Raw genomic sequence first — 25,786 nt, forward strand, 5'->3', positions numbered from 1 at the left:
TAACCCACCCCCTGCCGCCTCCCAAGCTCCTTTCAAAAAGGAGTCAGCTTTCTTATCCATAGGGTCTTTCAGCACCCCCATGTCCTCAAATGGCAGGGAAAACTTCCTAGAGGCCTTGGCTATCGCGACGTCAATTTTAGGCGCCTTCCCCCAGAAGGAGCACACAGGGTCCTCAAAGGGGTACTTTCTTTTGGGTGCCAACAACCCTTTCCTCTCTGGTTTACTCCATTCCCTCATAATCAGCGAATGCACTTGATCATTAAGAGGGAAGGATCTCTTTTTTTTCTGTCCTAGGCCACTAAACATTATGTCCTGGATAGACTTTTTAGGGTGGGGATCCACGAACCCCATAGTAGACCTAACTGCCTTAATTAAGGTATCGGTTCCATCTATAGGGAAACAACTACGACCCACGTCCCCTGAAGATGATGAAGACGATGAATCGGATGAATCAGATGAATCGGAGACTACTCCCTCCTCGTCTGAACCACTGGACTCTGGCACCGGGGATAGGTGTCTAGTTTTTCCTTGTTTCCCCCTCCCCTTCTGCAGGGACTTAAAGGTGTCCTCCACCTGAAATTTAATCAGGGTTCTGAGTTCGGTGGCAAACTTAGGGGTCTCCTCACAGATAGTTTGCTCGATGCATGAATTACAGTCTCTTTTGCTATGCAGTGGGCAGATCCGCCGCACAAAGCACGGAGGCCCTGTGCTTAGACTTGCCCATGCTCTTCCTTCCCTGAGAAGAAAAGAGAGGGGGTCTCAAGTTACAAGTGAGCTTTCACGAAGATCACTTACCGTCCGTAGTAAGAGGGAATACCGGATTTGTAGAGGAACCCGATCCAGTAGCTGGGTCCTTCCTCGAGGCTGACGCCGCGCTGGAGTCCTTGCCACATTGTGAAGACCTGCCAGAATGCCCACTTCCTCCGTCACCTTGCCGTGAAGGGCCACTGGAGGATCCTTTTATACGCTTCCTCTGAAGCGATGGTGAGTGGGGGTGCAGGGACTGCACCTCCTAGGGCTCCTGCTCGCTCATAGCTGTAGAGTGCCAGAGAACGCCAGGAAGCACTCCCCTGTGCTTCCCTGGCCATTTAAACTCTATAGGGGTCCACCCCTCCTTCTGCCTGGCACCTCGCTATCCGGTGCACCCCCCCCCTGCTAGGCCACCGCTGTGTACCATTAGGGAAGGGAGCGCCCCCCCGTGCGGTCAGTTTCCCCGCGCGCGTTTGAACGCGCCGCTCCCAGAGGGACTCGCGGCCGCGTCACTTCCGGCGCGCGCACGCCCTTCGCGTCAGGGGGGAGCGCCGGCGTGCGCACGAGCCCAGACGCTCCGACTTCTCCAGCAGTCGTCCGGCGCGCGCGCGCTACACGAAGCCCAGGCAAGCCGACCCAGGCCCCAGGGCTTCAGGCCTACTCACTAACCCGAGCCCCGGCAGCCCCGTCATACTCACCACCTGGGCCTCGACGCCATAGGAGACCGCAGCGATCCCGTTACTTGCCGTGTCGCGTCTCCCTGCCACCCTAGAGGCCCGCTGACCCCAGCGGTGGCGCTACAGGAAGCCGCACCAGCCGAGGCAGGGAACCCTCGCTGCCTGAACCGGTCTGGCCGGGCAAGTTTCATCTTCTTCTTTCTTCATTCCTTTTCAGGAACTTTCATCCGTAGGTCCCTGTCAAGGACAGGAAACCAACTGATGCGGGAGAGAGGTGCCGCCCTTTTTATCTGTAGGTTTCCTGTCCTTGAAGGGCGGATCCCCTCTCTCTGTGGTGCCGTCATGGGGAAAGAGAAAATTACATTTGTAGAAGCTACATGATATATATTAGCATTGCCAAAAGCAACCCCAAACCAGATGTAAACGAACAGGAAATAATCCAGAAGTTGTGTAATATTATGAGTAACTATTAGAACATAAAGTTTCTGTTTGTACAACGATTCTTATCTTTGTATCAGTTCTGCACCTGTACTTTAATAAAGCCTTCCTTAAGCTAAAAACATAATGCAGGTCAGTGGCATCTTGTAAGGATTGGTAATCAGCAGTTTACTGGGAACATCATGACATTATATTATGGGAAAAACAGAAGTCATTGGAAATATGCAAACAGGTATAGGAGTAGTGTGGCATGAAACTGATAATTATAAGGGCTGACACAAAGCAACAAAAGCAAAGAGTTCAAGTGCTCTAGATTTTTTGTAAATTAATTGCCACTCTGATTCTGTAACTAAAAAGGCAAACCTCTTTATTCTTGTTGCTTGGTTTAATGGCATAGTCAGTAGTGATGAGCGCAAGTGCTCATTACTCAAATTTGTCATTACTAGAGTATGCACCGAGTATCGCGGGTGCTCGAGTGATATGTTCGAGTCCCCGCTTCCGCATGTTTTGTAGCTGTTAAGGCAGCCACAACATGCAGGAATTGACCTTGTTCGTGAGGCAATCCCCGCATGTTTTGTGACTAAGCCACGAAACATGGAGCCGCGGGGACTCGAACATGTCTCTCGAGCACCCACGATACTCGGTGCATACCCGAGCACCCTCGGCAAACTCTAGTAACGAGCACTTGCGCTCATCACTAATAGTGAGTCATGTAGAAGATCCATTACGATCACACTCAGGTTGAAAGGGTAGCTTACACTTGGCCATAACGGCAGTATTAAAATCCTTGACGTGTGTAGAGCTGATGATTTTTTCTTAGTTTGCACTGGCTTTAGGATGATACTTACTAATTGACATGTGGGGTGAGTTACCCATGCGATCTCACATATCTGGCACTGGCAGACTATACATATATTCATTAGCGCTCGGTGGGTAACACAATTTTTAGCACCATTAGATCCAATATCACAATAGTAAAAAAAAAAAAAAAGATGATGCCCCAGACAAGATAGAGCACACAAGAGGGACAAATGATATAGGAAGATGCTCTATTTCGGTATGTGAACCCAAATTGCTCATGAAACGTGCAGATGTTAAAGGAAGCCTATCAGCACAAAATGGCTGCTCAAGACAAGCACAGGTGCACTGCGCACCTTTGGCATGATGGATCATTGGGGTTGGTTGTGGACAGTTCACTGCCTCTTCCTAGATAATTGCTTTTCCATCCATATCTGCCTCCTGTAAAGCCAGAGTTCTCAACCAAAGAAAAGGAGGGTGAAGATAAATGCAAAACAATTATGTGGGAAGGAGCACGGAACATCCTAGACATCTCAAGGCTACGCAATATCTATGCTTGGTTTGAACAGTCATTTTGTGCTGACAGATACCTCCTCAGGCAGTGCTCCCACGCAGTGTAGACAATGCACCTTTTTTTGTATTTTTTTTTACTGCATTTAACAATTCAAGTAAAGAGGATGTAAGAAAACGCTTTGCCACTGTATTTAAAGATACTGTTTAACTGTGCATTTTTTGATGTTTTTCCCTATAGCCTTCTATAGGAAATCTGAAAATATGCTTGTAAAAAGCGCAAATGCATTTTTAAACCCAGTGTTTCTGTCCTAAAAAAATAATCAAAATACACTGCTTCATAACTGCAGCAAAAAATGCATCGAACAAAGGGAAAAAAGTAGTAATAAAAATTGCAACAAAAATTGAATAATCTGTCCAGATTGCTATTGTGTATTTTGGTGCAAATACCTGTTGAAAAAAATGCATCAGAAAAAAAGATAGCATTTTTGCAAAGGGAAACATGGACTTAAGGATCTATTCACACAACAATGTGCCACTATTCTTGCTGTCAAAATTCATTGAACCTTTAAAAACCAATTTCAAGTCATGGGGTTTATCTGGTTTTACCAGTATCTCTACACTTAACCAAGACCGCTGTCATTTTCATTGTAAACTGATGCCATTATGGTTAAAAAGTAATAAAAAAAAAAGCTATTCACACTATTCTGCTGTTAGCATTACTGAAGGATTAAAAGGCGATTTGCAAATATGAGCTAAACATTCCTGCAATTTTGCAATCTATACAAGAACCAAAGATTGTCATTCAGGTATCATTAATGCATGTTTTGAGCGAAAACATTTTCAATCATAAACATCTGGCAATTGTAAAGGACAATGATTTCTAAGTCAGTGAAACACAAAAGCATTCATAGACACAAACCTATTTTAATGCAAATAGAAATTTTAATGTGAAGCGTGGATATTATCAGAAAAAAAAAACATTCTACGTAAAAAAAATCTTATAAAATCAGATTAGAACAGGGTACAATAAGATTATATTTTTTATTGATTGCTTTACCATATTTGCCATCTTTAATATTGGGTGCTGTATAAACAGTAACATACCTGAAACTTCCTAGATCAATGTCAGATACCCCCCTTTGTCACAACAGAAAATAAGATTTATGGCAACACAAGAGCAACATGTTCCTTTATCTTTGGTGATTAGAGTTTTCTTTGGAATATTTACATATCTGTGATGTGCAAATTCCGACTTTTTCGGAACCAGTCTCATGGTAAAGAAAAAAAAGGGAAACTGATGGCTTGGCTGTTATGAATTGGCCCAGTAGGTCCTATAAACAAGTAAAAGGGCCAAGGTAGGTGAACGCTGTTGAGGAACATGCATTCACATTTCTGTGAAGCTACAGACCAGCTAAGGGAATACAATGTAAACACAACTGGTTCATTCGGAAGAGACAGTAGGGTGTTGAGAGTGATTCTTAGTACCAAAGCAAAGGAACTGGAGTCATAATGTGGAATATTAAAAAAAAAATGGAACAATTCTGATACAAGTATTAAACACTTAACCATTATAAAAGACTGGAATGCCTGATGTCACTTTCATTGGTTGCATTGGGAATTCCCAGCAGAAAATTACTGGTGGAAGACGATAATATCAGAATGCCTGATTGCATATACTATTTGAAGTGTGATGATCACTGGATCACTTGAGATTGTGGGTGTTCATTCTACAGAACACAATCTGGCTTTATGATGTAGAGGACTGCAAACACTTAGCAGAAGTGACCATGTCATCAGAGGGCATTTATGGGTCACTACTGGTCAAAGGAGCTTGAGTAGAGACGGGGTAGTGCATGGTAAAGTGTAATCTCAGCAATAGAAGATGTCCTTCCAAGTGACATCATTCATTACTGTTGACAATAACACATGTACAAGCAGATGCATTTGTATCAGACATCATCACAGGGCTGTGTAGCACAAGTTTGGTGGTGAAAATAGCAGCAGACGTGGCTCTTTCTAGACGGAACAGCTTCTAGGGACTTTCAGGACACAATGACCCTGGAGGTCCCTTCCAACTCTAACATTCTAGGATTCTTACTTGCTGTACAGCCTTAATGCTGCTGCTGCTCTACGTACAGTGGAAGGGACAGATAAACTGGTTTGCAGTAAAACACAAGAATCCACATTTACACACAGTATATAAAAAAAGGTGTCAAATATTTGTCAAGTCAACAATGGAAAGGCACACTCACCTAGCAGGGATTGGAGAGCCAAGGCCGGCAGCAAGAGACGGCAAAATGAATAGTCCTGAGGCAACTAGATATTGGCACATGGCTCAAACATTTGTGTAAACGTTTTCTTCAGGGGAAAGTTAGCTAGAAGGTGCAGTACCTGTTCAGCAGCTATATACTGTAGGGGATACATTGCATTTATGGGACAATTCATAATGTGATCTGGACACTCTAGTGGGGATATATTAAAGGGGTATTCTAGTTTCAGCAAATAAATATTTATCGCATAATGAAAAGATGTATTATCTTCTAATATGTTTTCTGCATCAGGTTAACAAAGTCTTTAAAGAGAATGTGACAGCCTGATCCATGGGCAGCATGTATCAGGCACTGGCTGTGAACGCTGCCTGATCCAGGGGCAGCATGTATCAGGCACTGGCTGTGTAAACGCTGCCCGATCCAGGGGCAGCATGTATCAGGCACTGGCTGTGTAACGCTGCCTGATCCTAGGGCAGCATGTATCAGGCACTGGCTGTGTAACGCTGCCTGATCCTGGGGCAGCATGTATCAGGCACTGGCTGTATAAACGCTGCCCGATGCAGGGGCAGCATGTATCAGGCACTGGCTGTGTAACGCTGCCTGATCTAGGGGCAGCATGTATCAGGCACTGGCTGTATAAACGCTGCCCGATGCAGGGGCAGCATGTATCAGGCACTGGCTGTGTAACGCTGCCTGATCTAGGGGCAGCATGTATCAGGCACTGGCTGTATAAATGCTGCCCGATGCAGGGGCAGCATGTATCAGGCACTGGCTGTGTAACGCTGCCTGATCCTGGGGCAGCATGTATCAGGCACTGGCTGTATAAACGCTGCCCAATCCAGGGGCAGCATGTATCAGGCACTGGCTGTATAAACGCTGCCCGATCCAGGGGCAGCATCTATCAGGCACTGGCAGTATAAACGCTGCCCGATCCAGGGGCAGCATGTATCAGGCAATGGCTGTATAAACGCTGCCCGATCCAGGGGCAGCATCTATCAGGCACTGGCAGTATAAACGCTGCCCGATCCAGGGGCAGCAGGTATCAGGCACTGGCAGTATAAATGCTGCCCGATCCAGGGGCAGCATGCATCAGGCACTGGCTGTATAAATGCTGCCTGATTCAGGGGCAGCAGGTATCAGGCACTGGCTGTATAAACGCTGCCTGATCCAGGGGCAGCATGTATCAGGCACTGGCTGCATAAACGCTGCCTGATCCAGGGGCAGCATGTATCAGGCACTGGCTGTATAAACGCTGTCCGTTCCAGGGGCAGCATGTATCAGGCACTGGCTGTATAAACGCTGCCTGATCCAGGGGCAGCATGTATCAGGCACTGGCTGTATAAACGCTGTCCGATCCAGGGGCAGCATGTATCAGGCACTGGCTGTATAAACGCTGTCCGATCCAGGGGCAGCATGTATCAGGCACTGGCTGTATAAACGCTGTCCGATCCAGGGGCAGCATGTATCAGGCACTGGCTGTATAAACGCTGCAGCATTTCAGAGAAAAACATACTAGAAGTAGAGACTGAGCCACACTGCAGACTAGTCGGACAGGCAGATCCCTGGCGGCATCTCCCCGCCCTTGATTGACAGGTCTCTGCCTACGTGTGCGTAAAGGCCAAGTTCTGCCTGGACAATTTTACTACTTAAACGAGTGGTATGGATACACACACTAATACAATAATAAAAATTATGCCTGTCTCATATTGATGCGATTTGCAAGCACTGAGAAATTGAGCTTTGCTGCCTAATGCAAAATGTGCAGGATGTGAGGTTTGTTGAAGCACCGAGAGCACATCAGCCTACCCCCCAATGAATGTCTAGGCTAATTTACAGGAGGCTCCAAAGATTGATTGACTACTCAGCACTGGCCGATCAGTTTGCTACAGAGAAAAAAATCTAGGTATTACTTCTACTGTTGCACTAGGCCTATACAGTCATAAGCAATATGAGGCACAATGACAGGTTCCCGCTAAGCTCTTTGCTTACAGTCAGGAACCTTCTTTGTACATACATGAAAGGGACACAAATCTGTCCTGCTCACGTCATGGATACATAAGTGAACAACTTGATCATGTTATCAGGACAGATTTATATCCCGACAAGAAGAAATCTTAAAAACTGTGCAGAAATAAGTATATTGGATAACATTTCATTACACAATAAATAAGATTGGCTGAAACCATTACCCATTTCTGCTTAAGACCTGGGTTAAAAACTTTTTTCTTTCACACCACAGGTGGTTTGCAATATCTTCAATAAATTACAAGACAGTGGTCGAGATTGGATACCTCTGTACGATGGGCGTAACGTCCTGAGATTTCCTTTTTGCACTGGTTATATTTAGTTGATGTATGAGGCTGCAGTTTGCTTCAATAGAAACAGACTATTTTTTAGCTTCTGGTGAACCATGTGTTATATATGATAAAAGTTCCAGACTGTAATGAAATCCGCTTCATTTTCAGTGTGCATCCATAAACACGTAATAGGACACAGATGAACCAGAAGTAGAGGTCTGGTAGTAACACAGCACACTGATTAATACTTGCAGTACAAGGTGTAGTATGGGCCTGTGTTACATAATGTACTGCTTTGGAAGCCCTGATCTAACATTAGGTGCTCATACACTTTAGATTGCTGTCAGAGTAATGCTCTCTTGGCCGACAGCTAATTCTCTTGCTTCCCTCATACACATGAACATTAGATTTAAGCATTAATGTATTTAATGGGGAGAGGCATCTGGCAGACCCCTCTGGCAGCAGCCTAATTCCCAGGGAAGGAGAGGTATTTAAACCGTCCAATCCTACTCTTGCCGACAGATGTCATAGATATGGAAGTTTAAGGCCTCATTCAGACATATGTGAATCAGGTACATGTTCTGTGATTTTCACGTATAGAACAAGTACCCTTCTAAGGTGCTATTCACATGTGGATCCGCAAGAAATTCAGGGAGACAAATGTTTGATCAGAATCACAGATTAAAATCTGTTTTGTCCATGAAAATCACAGGCAGCACGTGGATAACATCACTGTGCAGTATGTGTGCTGTCCGTGATTACAATCGTAATGTATAGGAGAAGTTTTGTAATTTAATTCTTTTTTTCATTAATGAAAATCACTAATGAAACACTGATATTAGAAAAAAAAAACCACTGATGAACAATGGTCTGAATCATGGCCCTCTGAGGCTTAATGTTTGGCCAATCTAGCCAATATCAACAGGTTTGACGGACATTTATTGCCTTTGGATGGAGTTCGTTAAACCTTGAGAGGATGATATCTTAACATAGCATACCAATATATAAGGATCTTTCCTAGATGGGGGGAGCATGAGGACACACACACACTGATGCAAAAGGTACCTATTCACAAATATGTCCATAAAGGGATATTTCTGCATGTATAGGTTATACTACGTTGCAGCACTAGTCTACAAAAGGCACAATGTGTATATTGGCAAACCCTTCTTTCACTTCTATAAAAAAAAAAAAAAGACCTAAGGTACAGTATACAAAAAATATATATATTATCATTTTATTTGGAAACTATGCATGTATGTGCTTCTCTTATTTCCATAGCACATACTTGCATGATTTACAGTATATATTATGGGATACCATATGATAAGGCAAACGTGTCCTTAGGCACTTGTGTATCTTTTTACGGAGGCTTTTAAAAAAAATATATTTCCAATGTGTCGTAAACAGAGAAACAAAATGGCTGAGTATATCTCCTGAATCTTACAGCTCGGTGGCAGCTCTAGAGTGGTTCTGTACTGTAAGTGAATGGTAAAGAGGAGGTTGTGTAAAGCCCATCACATTCTTGCTATAATGGTCACTTATTGTTTGGTAGACACTAATGACCGACAGCAGGGCTGAGCTTAGTGCTTTCCAGAATTACAACACACCTGCCGGGGACAAAGCCTGAGTAATGTGACCTAGAAACAACTGAAAGGCACCTTGTAAAGGGTGGTGTATCCCTGGATCCCAGTTTTTGCAGCATATAGTTTTGAATTTGATGACACTACGTTTTAACCCGGAAAAGCCTTTTACGCTTGCAGATTCAAAACCACGTACCACTGAAAAGCACATTTAAAATAACCATTAACAGAAAATGCCATCACCAGCAGAAGCCACACTGTGTGCTATATAAAGAAGCAAAGCCAGAGCTAAAGATGGACTGATTCATGGCAACCACATATGTTGTAGAGATTAGCCCCCCCTAGGACAACCCGCTTTGTAATATTGCCATGGTTCAGGTAACAACCATGTTTCAATGGCTTTTATCACTAACAGCTAGTAATGATGATCAAGCCCCTCTGCATCTGATCACCTCCTGCTTTATCCAGATATAGATTTAGGTTACTAGTGCACGGACATCAATAATAAGGAGGCGACAGGCACCAAATACCAGAGACATCTTTGCGGCTGACAATTTTAAATACTAAGTGTGTCATAGTGAATGAAGAGTGAATGGAGCAGTTAGAAGTGTGAGACCTCCTTTCAATGTATCTGTGAAAGGAGAAGTTGTACATTGTGTCTAAATGAACCTGACCAAAGAGGCAGCTGCTGTCTTAGTCGCGAGGAGCAATGAAAAGCATTAAGGACGTTCCTAACATTCAAGTAGAGGTGCTATTCAATTCACAGGTCGGTGCTGGACTTGGCAGTAAGAGCCTGGATACGTGCAGAGTTGCAGGACTTGCAAAGGATGTGTCCATCTAATGGGTAGCAGCCTTGATTTTCCCCTTCTGAGAGAAGGCTTCCACAATCCTGTAGATCAGACAATACATATTAACATTTCAAATCTTGGAGAATACATATGGGGAAAAAAAAATCAGCATCTTCTATTAGAAGAATGTACCTCACAGCGATAACACTGAACATGAAAGTCACGATCCAATGCTACAATACGAACAGTTTCCTCCTGGCCAGGAGCAGGCATTATTGGTTCTTTACACACAGAACACCTTGGCGCAAATTTCCTAAAAAGAAAAAGGAACAAAAAGTTCAAATTTGTATGTATATTCCTCTGTTGCTTGGAACCCTGTAAAAAGGGACCACATGTAATCAAAGACAAAAGACAATAATTATTGGAAATCAAAAAAGATTTCAGGAGCGAACCATTCACCATTCTATCTACAGTGTTTTCTCTGCCCTCTCTGAAAACATAAATGCTTTCCCCACTACCCACACACTGAGATACAACCACCTCCTTGCTGTTATCGTCAAGACTAAGAAGAGAAGGAGAGAGCTGTTATGGCCAGGACAGATCTTCGACTGATTTGTCAAATTTTGTAGGACCACGGTCCAGTGGTTGTGTTGGTAGTCTGTGGCATCCAGACCAGAGCTCTGCGAATCTCCTATTTGAGGTACTGCCAGTGGAACATCATTTCTTAGAAAAGGTGCCAGGGAGGCCGGCAGGTAGGAGATGAGCAGGGCTCTGGTACAGAGGACGCGTACTAACAATGTGGCTGCTGGACCTGGGTTCTCCTAATCTTTTTTGCTCAACTACTTACACACATACAATATAGCCGCAAAATGCTAGAGCATTGAATGTCATTAAAACAGTGGCTTAATTTTGAATTAAAAAAGTTAATAAGCAATACAAAAAAAATCCAGTTATACATAGTCTGTGAGGATCTACTAGGCATTACATGTCCTTTTAAAGACAATCTGACAGCTGATACATGCTGCCTGTGTATCAGACACTGGGTGCACGATTTCAGTCAGGTATGTTGGACTCTGTTTTTTCTCTGAAACGCTGCAGCTTTTCAAACAAACACTCTTTAAAAGCTACCGGTGACCCGCCTGTCTGACTAGTCTCCCATGTGGCTCGGTCTCCGGTGGCTTCTCCCACCTGGCCCCCAAGAGTAGCCGGTCTCTCCCTATACTAGCACGCACAGAGAAACCCGTCACTCAAAGTGAGCGGGCAAAGAGAAGTTGCAGGCAACCGGCCGGGTTCCTTTAAACTACCCAAAATCATGCTGCGCATTATAGTCCTTATAAACTTTAGCCTGGTTGATTCAGTGAATAAGTAACTCTGTGACTGTAGTATGTTGTATCATATTATGATTTTAGGTGAATAATTTCTTTTGTTCACTCATAACTAGATTATCATATCTGAAAAGTCTGACGACTGGTGCAGCCCCAGAAAAGAACTTGGATTCCAGTGCCCCACAGGCCGTTCCACTTTATATAGCAAGCGTAACTTACTAAACCATAACAAAATATATGTACATTCAACTGGCTACAGCATAGAAAATAACACACACAAGAAGCATCCCTTGAGATTTTAAGGCTTTAGGACATTTAAATAAAAGAGAGATCAAAGAAAGAAAGTCAGTCTTAGGAAATTCTTATCGTGCTACCCAGGATTTAAACACACGACCCAGGGATTAAATGGATTAGGGGAGAAAAAGTTTTCATTTCCCTAGCCACAAATAAAGATGTATTTCACACTTATCCAAGAAACCCAACACAAGCCTACAGAAAGGAAGTAAAAAAGGTGAAGTGTGAAGGGAGCAGCAGAGGCGGATGGTTCCCTAATTGTTTTATGAATAAGTGTATATATAGTCTTAAGAGGACCTTGATTCTTAAGAACCTCAACATCGAACACACACTTTAACATGAAAGAATAGCTTCCATATTGCATTCAAAACGGCAAGCTTCTACATTCAGTCTCCAAACTCCAGAAAAGCTCCAAGTAAACTTACAACAGTTGATTTATTGTCCTGCTATACAGAAGACTACAGAAATTAGAATGAAGAGAGAATAATCCACGAAGCATATAGATTAATGGAACTTGTCTCATGTAGAAGTGCTTTAGGATCCTGGTATTCAACCCTTGTATGTGTAATCAAAGGATTTATCTATTTTTCAACTGGGTACATTTATATCCAGTGTAAAAACACCACAGAAAAAACCCTAACAAAAAACAAACCAAACCACCCATCCCGTAAAAAATGGAAAATTTTAAATCTGAAAGTGTATGAATGAATTCATGTCTGGTTGGATACTGGGATAGTATGGTTAGGCCCGTAAACGCTTAAACATTTACAGTAATATATAAAACAACCTAGAAAGTGTGTCAAAATTATCTACAAGTGTCTGAAATATTGAAGCAGTTAAAGCGGTTGTGCAATGGTTTTAATACTGTTGAGTACCGGCTCAAGGTCAAGTGAATAGGTGCTGTTCTGCAGTTCCCAGCAGCAACTACTACTACTACTAATCCGTGTATGGCGCCGGCTCCATACTCCATAGCTGGCAGCAGCCGATTGGTGTAGTGCTGAGTGTAGTACCCCCACTGATCTGATACTGATGATAGGTCATCAATATTAAAGGAGTGAAAAACCCCTTATACAACCCCCCCACTTAATTTGCAAGTCGTCTCATAAAATTTTAGCTGCAACCACTTTTTACCTTCATTTTTCTTCAATAACTAGTTTTTTGGTCAACACAGAATTGAATGCATTTCATAGTAACACACGAGTAATATTTTGAAATTTGTCAAGCTGACAGACTGATGATGTGACGTACAAGGAATATGTACTTCCTTGGCACAAAGGCAACCTCCCAGGCGTTCTATAAAGAAGCCATACTGTGCAGGCCTGCTCATTAGGATTCATCCTTGTCATTGCACCACAAGTATGAGGGCTATGTCTGGTTTGTGTAGGAAAGCTTTGTTCCTCTCTGTGATGTCAGTTTGGGCAGATAGTTGTGAGCAGCAGTCTGAAGCCATTTCTGTCAGAGCCCTCTAATTACATCTTCTCTTGAATCTGAAGACAAAGCTATGAGATATAAACTTACAGATGTCAGTTTTGATTTCCTGCAGCTATTGAGGGGTGTAATGTGCACTAACCACCACAGGATTCCGAGACCGCACTACTAATTAGCCCTATTCCCTTATAATTGTCTATACAATGTAACACACTGATCGACTACGATAATATTTTATATTATTATAGACTGATAACATGTCCAACACAAGTAACCAAAGAGGTCAGTGGGATTTATTACAAGATAATGTGGCCAAAATCTAGTTTAGTGTTCTGGGCCACTCCAGCCAAATGTTCCCTTTCCCTTAAAGAGCTGGATCAGCCCGGTTTACCCAAATGCCTTGGACTACACAGGGCCATCATTATTTTGCATTCACATATTGTGATGCCTCCTGACAACCTCTTATGTGGTCCTGTAGCTGGAAACAACTAAAAATTTCAAAACGGAGTGAAAATTGCCAATTTTAGGTAGTGTTTCCATTCTAAAGGTATGATCACACAGACCAAATACACAAGATTTTACAAAAGTTCATCCACAGGCTGTGGGTAATATCCACAGCATTAAATGTGACAATTCACAGAACTACTCAAGCACCAACCACAGCGTGTTCAGTTATGCACTGGATCTCCCTTTGCAATGCAAAGAGTGAAATCTGCTGGAAAGCCACAGCATTTCTGCAATGAAATCTGCAGCTAAATTTGCACCATCTGATGTTAATTTTGCCACAGTGGATACGCTGCAGATTTTCCCATTGAACAGTATGATAAATGTATACTTCCAATGATTCTGGGATATTTAGCGGCCATTATAATAGGCATTTTTTTGGCCAGCGCTTTCATTTATTTATAGTCCTAAATTGAAATTTACCATATTTTTCGGACTATAAGATGCACTTTTTTCCTCCAAAATTTTCGAGGAAAGTGGGGGGTGCGTGTTATAGTTCAATATATATACATAATGTGGGTGGTGGGGGATGTGGGAGAAGCGACAGTGGCGGAGTAGCGGTGCACAGGAGGCAGCAGCCGCCTGCTGCAGCCTACACTGTGCCCGCTACTAAAGAAAATTAATATTCACTGCTCCCCACGTCCATCCCTTTATGTATGGCCCCCTCTCATGCCTTATCCCTGTATGCATGGCCCCCTCATCCTGGTATGCTTGGCACCCCCTGATCCCTGTCATGCTGCACAGAAAAGAACACTCATACTCACCTCTTCTCTCCTCCAGCACTGTGTCCCGCTCTGTGGTGAATATTCATGGCCTTTAATAGTGGGCACGCTGACAGCCGAGTGCTGCAAGAGCCGCGCTGTGGCTACAGCGTGCGCGCTAATAGGGAGAATGAATGGTCACTGCTCCCCACGCACGCAGTCCCAGCGTGGGGAGCAGTGACTATTCCGGCACAGAGCGTGACACAGCGCTGAAGGAGAGAGGAGGTGAGTATGAGTGTTTATTTTTTTTCTGTGCAGCGTGACCTGGATTAGGGGGGGCCATGCATACAAGGATGAGGGGGGCCATACATACAGGGATGAGGCATGAGGGGGGGGGCATAAATACAGGGATGAAGGAGGCCATACATACCAGGGTGAAGGGGACCATACATACCAGGATGAGGGGGGCCATACATACAGGGATGAGGCATGAGGGGGGGGCATACATACAGGGATGAGGCATGAGGGGGGGCATACATACAGGGATGAGGCATGAGGGGGGGCCATACATACAGGGATGAAGTGGGCCATACATACAAGGGTAAGGGGGGCCATACATACCAGGATGAAGGGGGACATACATACAGGGATGAAGGATGAGGGGGGCTATACATACAGGGATGAAGGGGGCCATACATACAGGGATGAAGGGGGCCATGCATACAGGGATGAAGGATGAGGGTGGCTATATATACAGGGATGAAGAGTGCCACACATACCAGGAATGAAGAGTGCCACACATACCAGGAATGAAGAGTGCCACACATACCAGGAATGAAGAGTGCCACACATACCAGGAATGAAGAGTGCCACACATACCAGGAATGAAGCGTGCCACACATACCAGGAATGAAGCGTGCCACACATACCAGGAATGAAGCGTGCCACACATACCAGGAATGAAGCGTGCCACACATACCAGGAATGAAGCGTGCCACACATACCAGGAATGAAGCGTGCCACACATACCAGGAATGAAGCGTGCCACACATACCAGGAATGAAGCGTGCCACACATACCAGGAATGAAGCGTGCCACACATACCAGGAATGAAGCGTGCCACACATACCAGGAATGAAGAGTGCCATACATACCAGGAAGAGGAATGAAGGTACCATACATACCAGGAAGAGGGATGAAAGTACCATACATACCAGGAAGAGGGATGAAGATGCCATACATACCAGGATGGGTGTGAGGGGGGCCATACATAACAGGATGAAGGGTGCCATACATACCAGGAAGAGGGATGAGGGGGCCATGCATACCAGGATGGGGGATTCGGGTGCCATGCATACCAGGATGGGGATGAGTATCACGTATAACAGGAAGGAGGGGGGCCATATATAACAGGATGGGGGATATTAACAGAATTGGGGGACATTACCCCTATACATTGTCAGCAGCAGATCCCCCTCCCCCTTCACCTAGGTGCATGTTATGGTCCGGTGCGTCTTCTAGTTCTAAAAATACGGTACTTTTTTTTTTTTTGCAAAAGCTTGAATACTGAACCATTTTAAACCCTTAAATGAAAAAAAAATCATACTTGTGGAAATCCTCGATGCAGTGGATGTGTCCGGATGCATCCACGGTGAAAGGAATCCCATCCAGGCTGCGGAAGCACACCACACAAATGAAGCACCCCGGGTGGTAAGCTTTCCCGGTAGCTCTCAGGATCCTCTCCATGATTGGCTTGGCACAGACGCTGCACTGCTCCAACGTGCGCTGCAAAAGACAACACCCCAAACGTTAATGACCACGGCATGCTTTCCAGTTTTGTATGCTGGCAGTGCAGCATTAATATCATTGGGCTGTAAATTAAAGTCACCAGGAATCAGTATCCTTCTTTACTAAAAATTACTGAAAAACAAGGAAAAAGAAAAAGACAGATTTTGGTCGAAAGAACAATTTACTAATGTGAGAGGTTTATATTCCACAGTGTAAGAATAAAGACACTGTCACATTCATTGATAAACATATTGGCTAACTATAGTAAGTTTTATACTTTCCCAGCATCTATACCCAAGCTGTTCAATATGGATAACTTAATGATAGGTCATAGAGCACAGCCCCGGAAGCAGTATAAAGAAATAAATTAAATAAGAGGCTGACGGCAACGATCATAAAACCATGCAAGCCATTTATTTCTATATACGGTTAGCAAGGATTGGGGTGAGGTCTGGTGATAATTTTCTGTTATTCCCCTACCAAAGTTGGCAATCTTCTTTTTTTAACTTCACAAACGGACATATTATTTGCAAGTGTGCAGCAGCAGCAGCCATTGATGGCAAATACCCACATTGGGCATAGGCAGTATTGACCAACAGCACGAAAAACATTAGTTGCCGTATTTCGTACTTCTTCCATGAAACCAATTCATCGTTCTGTCATCTATAATTTACCACACTGGATAATTTCAAATGAAAACTTTAGTTGTTTCGGGATTCAAGGGATGTAATTAGAGTGAACTTGGACAGAAACCAATCTAAACAGTTCAGAAAGTCCCGTCAGCTACTAAAATAGCCATCATATTAAAATAGAAGCTTTCCTTTAATAAATACCTTCCACTGTGATGACTTTTCGGAATCCTTGTTTCCTAACCAGAGTCCCTTTTTTCAAGTTGAAAACTAGGACGCTGTGGGCCACACATACACACATTATATACACCTACATTGTATATACAGACATATATAGACATACAGAAATTATATACGCATTCATATATAGACACACACACACATTACATACAGTTATATTAAAAAGTTTGGGCACCCCTATCAATCTTAAGCTTAATGTTTTATAAAAATTGGTGTTTTTGCAACAGCTGTTTCAGTTTGATATATGTAATAACTGTTGGGCACCGTAATGTTTCTGCCTTGAAATGAGGTTTATTATACTAACAGAAAATGTGCAATCTGCATTCAAACAAAATTTGACAGGTGCATAAGTATGGGCACCCTTATCATTTTCTTGTTTTAAATACTCCTACCTACTTTTTACTGACTTACTAAAGCACTTTTTTTGGTTTTGTAACCTCATTGAGCTTTGAACTTCATAGCCAGGTGTATGCTATCATGAGAAAAGCTACTTAAAGTGGCCACTTGCAAGTTGTTCTCCTGTTTGAATCTCCTCTGAAGAGTGGCATCATGGGCTCCTCAAAACAACTGTCAAATGATCTGAAAACAAAGATTATTCAACATAGTTGTTCAGGGGAAGGATACAAAAAGCTGTCTCAGAGATTTAACCTGTCAGTTTCCACTGTGAGGAACATAGTAAGGAAATGGAAAAACACAGGGACAGTTCTTGTTAAGGTCAGAAGTGGCAGGCCAAGAAAAACATCAGAAAGGCAGAGAAGAAGAATGGTGAGATCAGTCAAGGACAATCCTCAGACCACCTCCAGAGAGCTGCAGCATCAACTTGCTGCAGATGGTGTCACTGTGCATCGGTCAACTATACAACACACTTTGCACAAGGAGAAGCTGTATGGGAGAGTGATGCGAAAGAAGCCGTTTCTGCAAGCACGCCACAAACAGTCGGCTGAGGTATGCAAAAGCACATTTGGAGAAGCCAATTTCTTTATGGAAGAAGGTCATGTGGACTGATGAAACCAAGATTGAGTTGTTTGGTCATACAAAAAGGCGTTATGCATGGCGGCAAAAAAACACAGCATTCCAAGAAAAACACTTGCTACCCACAGTAAAATTTGGTGGAGGTTCCATCATGCTTTGGGGCTGTGTGGCCAATGCCGGCACCGGGAATCTTGTTAAAGTTGAGGGACGCATGGATTCCACTCAGTATCAGCAGATTCTTGACAATAATGTTCAAGAATCAGTGACAAAGTGAAGTTACGCAGGGGATGGATATTTCAGCAAGACAATGATCCAAAACACCGCTCCAAATCTACTCAGGCATTCATGCAGAGGAACAATTACAATGTTCTGGAATGGCCATCCCAGTCCCCAGACCTGAATATCATTGAACATCTGTGGGATCATTTGAAGAGGGCTGTCCATGCTCGGCGACCATCAAACTTAACTGAACTGCAATTGTTTTGTAAAGAGGAATGGTCAAAAATACCTTCATCCAGGATCTCATTAAAAGCTACAGGAAGCGACTAGAGGCTGTTATTTTTGCAAAAGGAGGATCTACTAAATATTAATGTCACTTTTCTGGTGAGGTGCCCATACTTATGCACCTGTCAAATTTTGTTTGAATGCAGATTGCACATTTTCTGTTAGTACAATAAACCTCATTTCAAGGCAGAAACATTACTGTGTCCAACAGTTATTACATATATCAAACTGAAATAGCTGTTGCAAAAACACCAATTTTTATAAAACATTAAGCTTAAGATTAAGATTAATAGGGGTGCCCAAACTTTTTCATATAACTGTATACTCAGACATATACCACATTATCACAAATATACATGTATACATAATCAGACACGGTTGAAATTGCAACATCAAGAAAAAGAAGTCGTGGAATGATGGAAATTACAGGATCAAGAGGTGTGTTAAAGATGAGTAAATGATTAAAAAACTGAAACTACATTTTAAAAATATCTCGATTTATTCAGTAGCAAGTATGAACACTATGTGCACTTACATGCCTTGGCAAGCAATCAGTGAAGTTATTAATGGTTGTCTGAGGAATAATCTACCATAATGAATGCACTTGTTCATGCAAATCATCAAGATCCACTATTGGCAGCTCCTTTTGCAATTGCTGACCAATGATCTCCCATATGTGCTCAATGGAAGACCAGTCTTGAGATGCTGCAGGTCATGGTAGTATTCTTAGGCTACACAGGCTGCTCCCAGTAACACAAGCAACATGTGACCTGGTATTATTGAGTTGAAAAACGGCTCTTGGGATACTTTGGAGAAATGGCCGTACCGCTCTTTCCATGATTGATCCATTCCGCACATCTTAGATGACAATGGTCGAGACAATTGTAATGGGTACTGTCAGAAGCGTTTCATGATATTTGCATAAGCGCATTCAACATGGCAAAACATTCTCGGACAGCCATAAATAACCTCATTGATAGCAGAAAAAGGCTTGCAAGTGTATGTTTGGCATGGCGCTCATACTAGAATATGAATAAATAGAGATGTTTTGAAAATTTAGCTCCATTTTTTCATCATTTGTATATAATTAACATGTCTGTTGATTTTGTGATTGCCATAATTTCATGACTTCACCTTCTTGGTGTTAATTTGAGTTTTATTAAGGTGTGATGCTGTCCCATTGGTCACAACAGGGAGCTAATTACTCAACACACAGAATCCCATATCGACAGTCTGGATGGAACTAAATATCCCAGCCACACTAGGTTGTAGTACACAGAGCCTCTGGTCCCGATATCTCCTCCATCACCGGCACCGTCCACAGCACCTAGTCATAGAAGCAGGAGTGGGTCCAGGAGGAGATTTGACAAATTTTACTTCGCTATGAATCAGTGAACGAGCTTTATAGCTGTTTAGAAGCTTAATCTTTCTTCTCCTGAACTCCTCCACATTGAGCTCAATTCTGCAATTCCATAAAAAAACTGAGTTACTCAACTACATCTTTTGATATTCTCTATATTATTTTGCATGTTTCATGAAATGCAAAACCTAAGATCTGCACATCAGAAAAAGCAGAATGTGGTTTTATACAAGGTATATGAGAAAAGTGCTCCTATGATAGACCCTCCCCTCTATCATTGGAAGATGCCATGCGGAATGTGAGCTGCCTCCCAGCTGTGAACATCACATATGTAGTCAGGCATCAGACTGACAGATCACCCCAGTGGCACTCCTTTTGTGCAATAAGGACACCTCAGTCTTGGACGGAGGTACACAACACCCTTCAGTTCCATTTCAGCACAGAATGTACTTGGAACAAACTAAACTATCAATACATGAAAAAATATGCGGCCTGAAGACGACCTGCACATACCAAACCTATACTGACACTGAATGCAGCGGATAACATTTTTCCCTTGGTCATGACAAAAACTACAAGTATACAATATATGGATAGCTGACTGACGTTAAACAGGCACAAAAATGTAAATTAAATGGCATTTTGTGTGGTTTATGTTGAAGGCATCTGTAATCTATACAGAATCAGATGATTCACAAGTTTAAGGACTATAGTGGCTACATGCAAAAATTTTAGGTTTGGAAAAAATGCTGCAAAGTAAGGGTAAGTGCACACGACGTCTTTTAAACACCAGTGTACTCCCCAAGTTTCGCAAGCCAAAACGCTTCAAGATAACGGAGGCAGGGTTATTACCAGAATCATCTTTTTTTGGCGGCTTTTTTTAAAAAAATCTTGTATGTATAAAATAGTGAGCGGCTTTCATGTGGAATGGTCAGGTCACTTTTTAACAGTTCTGCGTCTTTACAAACATGAAGCTGTTAAAAGAAGCTCTAAAGACTGAGCGTATGAACAGCAAGTCATTTTTACTTTACAGTGCATGTGTTCATTCTTTTTAACATTTATCTCTGGCTTTTACAGGAGGGTTACTGAGCAAACAAAGATGTTGTGTGGACATACCCCAAGAATGCTTTCAAAAATACAAATGCTACTAGTAAATTACACAGATCTGCGACTAAAAAGCGGTTTGATTATTTTCATATAATTTCCATGTATTTTGGTGTTTTGATAATGAAAAAAAATACTGAAAAAAATCCTAAACGTCAGGACTTGTCACAAACCTATAGGTTCTTCTGTAAACTCTGATGTGAATAATCGGCAGGCAGCTTATTTTCTTTCCCCATTAACATCAATAGGAACTGCGTGATTGGCTGGTGGCAGTCAGGTGGTTAGTGACATAATGAAAGGTCCTTATGCTTTCAAGAAACTAGCATTGGAATTTCATTCATCAACAGTGTTTCCCAAAATTAGCATTATGACTTTGCGGGAGTGTATAAATTCGCCAGACCGTTTCTGTTTCATTCGTGGTGAATATACAGGGTTGAATCAACAGCTGAATTTTACAGATTTTGTGAAAAAGGTATACTTTGCATACTTCGGTCTAAAACTTGGAGATCAAGATAAAGTTTGGGCGCATCCAAGTGTGCAAACGGTGTGTTGAGGAGCTCCAAAATTGGTTCAAAAGTAAGAAAAAAGCTTTCCATTATGGGATTCCTATGGTATGGCGAGAGCAAAGGAACCATAGTGATGACTGTTACTTTTGCTCATGCAATGTGAAAGGGTGTGATTCCATACCCCAATCTTCACTCAGCAATTCGTCCCATCCCCCATGGCACAGATATACCACTACCCAAGGGCCCTACCTTGGAAGAGATACCTAGCTCCGATGAAGGTGGAATCATACCTGAACCAGATGACGAATCAAGTTCTGACTTTGAAGACGATACAAGACCAACATTTTTTTCCCAGGAGATGAAGGATTTAGTAAGAGACTTACATCTTCCCAAAGATGCCGCTGAGTTACTTGGATCAAGGCTGGATTATTGCATCGATGTCGAGGGTTTGATGGGTCAATTCAAAATCAAATACGATTCAGCGCAATGACGTCTTTTTATAGATTCTTGAAAAAGAAGTCTCAAAGCAGTTTTGTTCCACAATGGCGGTTTTACGCTTCCATCCCTGTAGGTCATTCCGTACAATTGAAGGAAACCTATGAGAACTTGGTATTGGTTGTTCATAAACTTAAATACGAAGACCCTGGTTGGAAAGTGCGTGAGGATTTGAACGTCTTGTGCATGCTGCTTGGGCAACAAGCTGGGTATACGAAATACCCTTGTTTTCTGTGTCTGTGCGACAGTGAAGACCGACAAAATCACTGGACCAAGAAGAGTTGGCAGCCGAGGGTGCTCACAGTCGGTGAAAAAAATGTCCTCCGAGAAACTTTGGTACCCCCCTATAAAGTTCTTCTACCACCTCTCCACATGATGAAGCAATTCGTAAAATCACTTCCAAGAGATGCTGAATGCTTCAAATACTTGGTCACCAAGTTTCCAAGCCTCTAGGAGGCAAAATTGAAGGAAGGTGTGGTCGCCGGACCAGACATTAGAAGGCTTATAGCTGATAAAGAGTTTGTCAATACTATGACGGATCCTCAAAAAGAAGGGCGGATTGCATTTAAAGAGGTCGTAGAGAAGTTTTTAGGCACTAAAAAAGATCCTGACTACAAAAAGATCGTCGGATGAATGCTGAAAGCATTTCAGGCTTTAGGTTGCCTGATGAGTTTGAATGTGCATTTCATCCATTCCCACCTTGACTACTTTCCTGAAAATTTGGGAGCTGTGAGTGAAGAGCAAGGTGAACGATTCCACCAGGACATTAAAGAGATGGAAAGAAGATACCAGGGAAAATGGAGCATTACAATGATGGCAGACTACTGTTGGATACTTCAGAAAGACACTCCAGATGCTACTCACAAGCGTAAATGCACCAAGAGGAGCCTCACAGGGAAAAAAAAAAAATCGATTTTAGTGAGTGTTTGTGAGCTCATTTCAGTTCAAAAATGATTTTTATTAAAAACTTGTAATAAAAAATGAATTTTATAAGTCTATTTATTTCACGGTATTACCTTATTTAACAGTTACCTAAATTGTCAGAAAATGTGATGTCCTATGACAAAACGGAGGCCATTTTCGGATTCAGCGCACCAAAAAACATAGATTAAGTGGAATAACCAAAACAGCTCTTGAAATTGTGTTGTTGCAGACCGGTGTTATCAATTAAGATGCAAAGTGAATAAACACACCAGAACTGAGGCCTCGGTCACACGTCCAAGTTTAAACACGTTTGTGAAAAAGTAGTACTGGTGTCAAACTCGAAAGCGTTTGGTCCGTGTTCCCGTGTCTACCATCAGTGTTTTTCATGGATAGATAAATAAGTTACAAAGCTTTTCTTATTGTTTGCAATGTTAGATATGGACAACACATGGATGCCATCCGTGTGCTGAACTTGTTTTTCACGCACCCTTAGACTTGTACTGACACATTTCATCCATGATACCAGAAAAAATACAGACATGTGAATAACACCATAGATTATAATGAAGAGAACAATTCCTTAGAACCAAACCACATTAAAGTAACAGGAATCACACTCCAACATTATATTATAGACCCAGTTCCGGAGTATATCAACCCAGGCTAAAGAGTCAGAGACAAAATCCTTAAAAGTATGTTAACGAAAAACTCCCACTAAGTTTTTAATTCATTAAATGTGAATATGTGCAAGTAATGTAGTGGGAGTGTATTAAAGGGGTTGTTCACTACTAGGACAACCCCTTCCAGCGCCAGTCACTGTCTTAAGACATACAAGTAATAAAGAGGAAGTCAGGGCTGCAACTGGTCGCACTCTTCATCTTGATTCCTTATACATCCAAAGGTGAAAACAGTGACGCCAGCGCTGACTGGGCACAGGGATCACGTGACGTAACAGGGGCCTACTGGAGGATTTTCCTGTTCTCCGGTGGGCCAGTCCAAGCCTGACTCGCACTAAATTACATGCATATACACCCACATTTAATGAAGTGGGAGTGCTTCTTTAAGAACCTTGTTTTATTGAAATCAGTTTAAAATATCAAACAAGTACATAAAAAGCAAGATAACGCAAAGACAAGGGGACAAATAATAATCTAGGCATATATTGAATACAGCTATTTATATCTGCGGCCCGAAATATACAGTGTATATCAATTCATACAGTAGGACTGCGTGTAGTGAAGTGTATAGTACAAATATACGGAGGACATTAGTACACCAAAGTAAAATAATAAATAGTTAATAGTTGTAACATGATGGTATAATACTCAAGATAAACTAACATCAGTGATGGAAATAATAGAACATGAAGACAGTCAAAAGGCCAGTATTAGTACATGATCATACTTCGCTGTTGTCTGGATTAAATGTCCCAGCACACCAAGGCACCTTTTGCCGCGTTTCATCAGGGGGCATGTCTAACTGCCTTTTTTACGGTCTTCATGTTACTACTACAGCTCCTGGTGCAACTCCACCCCCACCACTGATAAGCAGCTCACTGTCATTAGACAATGTACATAGAAAGCCGTGGTGTGGGTGGAGTTAGCTTTCTGAGCTTTGCTACATCTAAAAACTGACTGCATCATAACTGCTGCACCCAGTAAACTAAGTGATACATCACTGGAGTAAGGGTCTCTTTTCCTACATTATGCTGCTCTCAGATGAGGTAGCAAAAACCTGGTGTCAGATTCCCTTTAAAGGGCATCTGTCACTAGGCTATGGGCCGCACACTGGTCTTTATGAGCATCTGCCCCCAGAGCTCATTATAAATAAAAGGAGGAGTTACCACAGTGAGTCAAGTAACTAACACAGAACAGGAGAAATGAAATTTGTTCTCTTACACATCTTTTGCAGCTCTTGAGATGTGCTGGATTGTAACAATATTGCAGCCCTGTCTGCCTGTGAGATGGAAGCTGAACCAGCAGATGTGTCAGGTATAATCACACACAGCTCTGCAGTGAGATCAGGAGAGCAGAGAGCGGCCATTACACATCACACTGGTGACTCCCCCTTCATGCAAAATAAAACTCTGGAGGCTGAGTTATAATCCAAGCAGCATCCTCCTCAGAGCCTGGAAGAGGCCATTTATATAAAGTGATAAAAGATTTATCCATAACAAGGCATCTGATATCAGGCATATAGAATTGACTTAGAGCTGTCAATGTCATGACAAACAAAAATTAAATGAAAAATGTACCCCTAAGCGGAAAAAGCTCAGTACTTAGCTGGATATCACATGCAGTAACTGTTGGACGTTAATGGAAGGTTTTTATAGCAGATTGTATAGTACATTATGTTCATTCTAAATATACACATATATCACAGCGCGCTAGAATTTCATAACACACACTATGACTTTATAGTACATGTAAAGCAGTTGGTGTCAGTTATCTCGTCAATTAATAACACCCTCTAAAGTACATCAGCATGTCTGCATTGGCATGCAATGAAATATAGAGCTTAACACTCTCTTGTAAGATTACACTATGAAGTGGAGGGGGAATGACGTTCTGCTTAGAATAGAACCGAGAACTAGACAGACTCCTGAGCAGAAATCACTTCAGCATGGCACAGAAGTGAAATGACTAAGACATTTGGAAAACATTAGCTGTTCCACTTGCCAGCTCACTTTTCAAATGGGTGCCACAAGTAAGCTCCAAGCATTCTTTACTCACCAGAGTGTTGGGGCACAGATTGTCTTAGGGTAAACTAGATGGCCTTTTCTTTATAAAACCAAATATTAAAACAACATACTTCGTTTAAGTAGTTAAACATATTTCTTGCGAATCTTAAAATGATTAATGTATAATATGAAGAAAATGCAACATGAAGAAATGAGTA

General features: G+C 42.3%; 1 protein-coding gene across 6 annotated transcripts in view; it reads right to left on the minus strand.

Annotated features, from left to right (window-relative positions):
* Positions 1–4,098: 4,098 nt before the first annotated feature.
* Positions 4,099–25,786, minus strand: part of LPP (LIM domain containing preferred translocation partner in lipoma) — a 281,781-nt gene continuing 260,093 nt past the window's right edge. For all 6 annotated transcript variants that reach the window (XM_073675189.1, XM_073675188.1, XM_073675185.1 and 3 more), the window contains 3 exons: positions 15,973–16,151; positions 10,307–10,427; positions 4,099–10,215 (listed from right to left, as the gene is read on the minus strand). In XM_073675189.1, the coding sequence (XP_073531290.1) occupies positions 10,087–10,215; positions 10,307–10,427; positions 15,973–16,151 (429 nt within the window). In that variant the 3' untranslated portion in view covers positions 4,099–10,086. The remainder of the gene's footprint in view (positions 10,216–10,306; positions 10,428–15,972; positions 16,152–25,786) is intronic.

Source organism: Phyllobates terribilis, unplaced genomic scaffold (genome assembly GCF_046119375.1).
Source record: "Phyllobates terribilis strain yellow unplaced genomic scaffold, ASM4611937v1 Scaffold_3__8_contigs__length_932513732, whole genome shotgun sequence".
Classification (NCBI taxonomy): Eukaryota; Metazoa; Chordata; class Amphibia; order Anura; family Dendrobatidae; genus Phyllobates; species Phyllobates terribilis.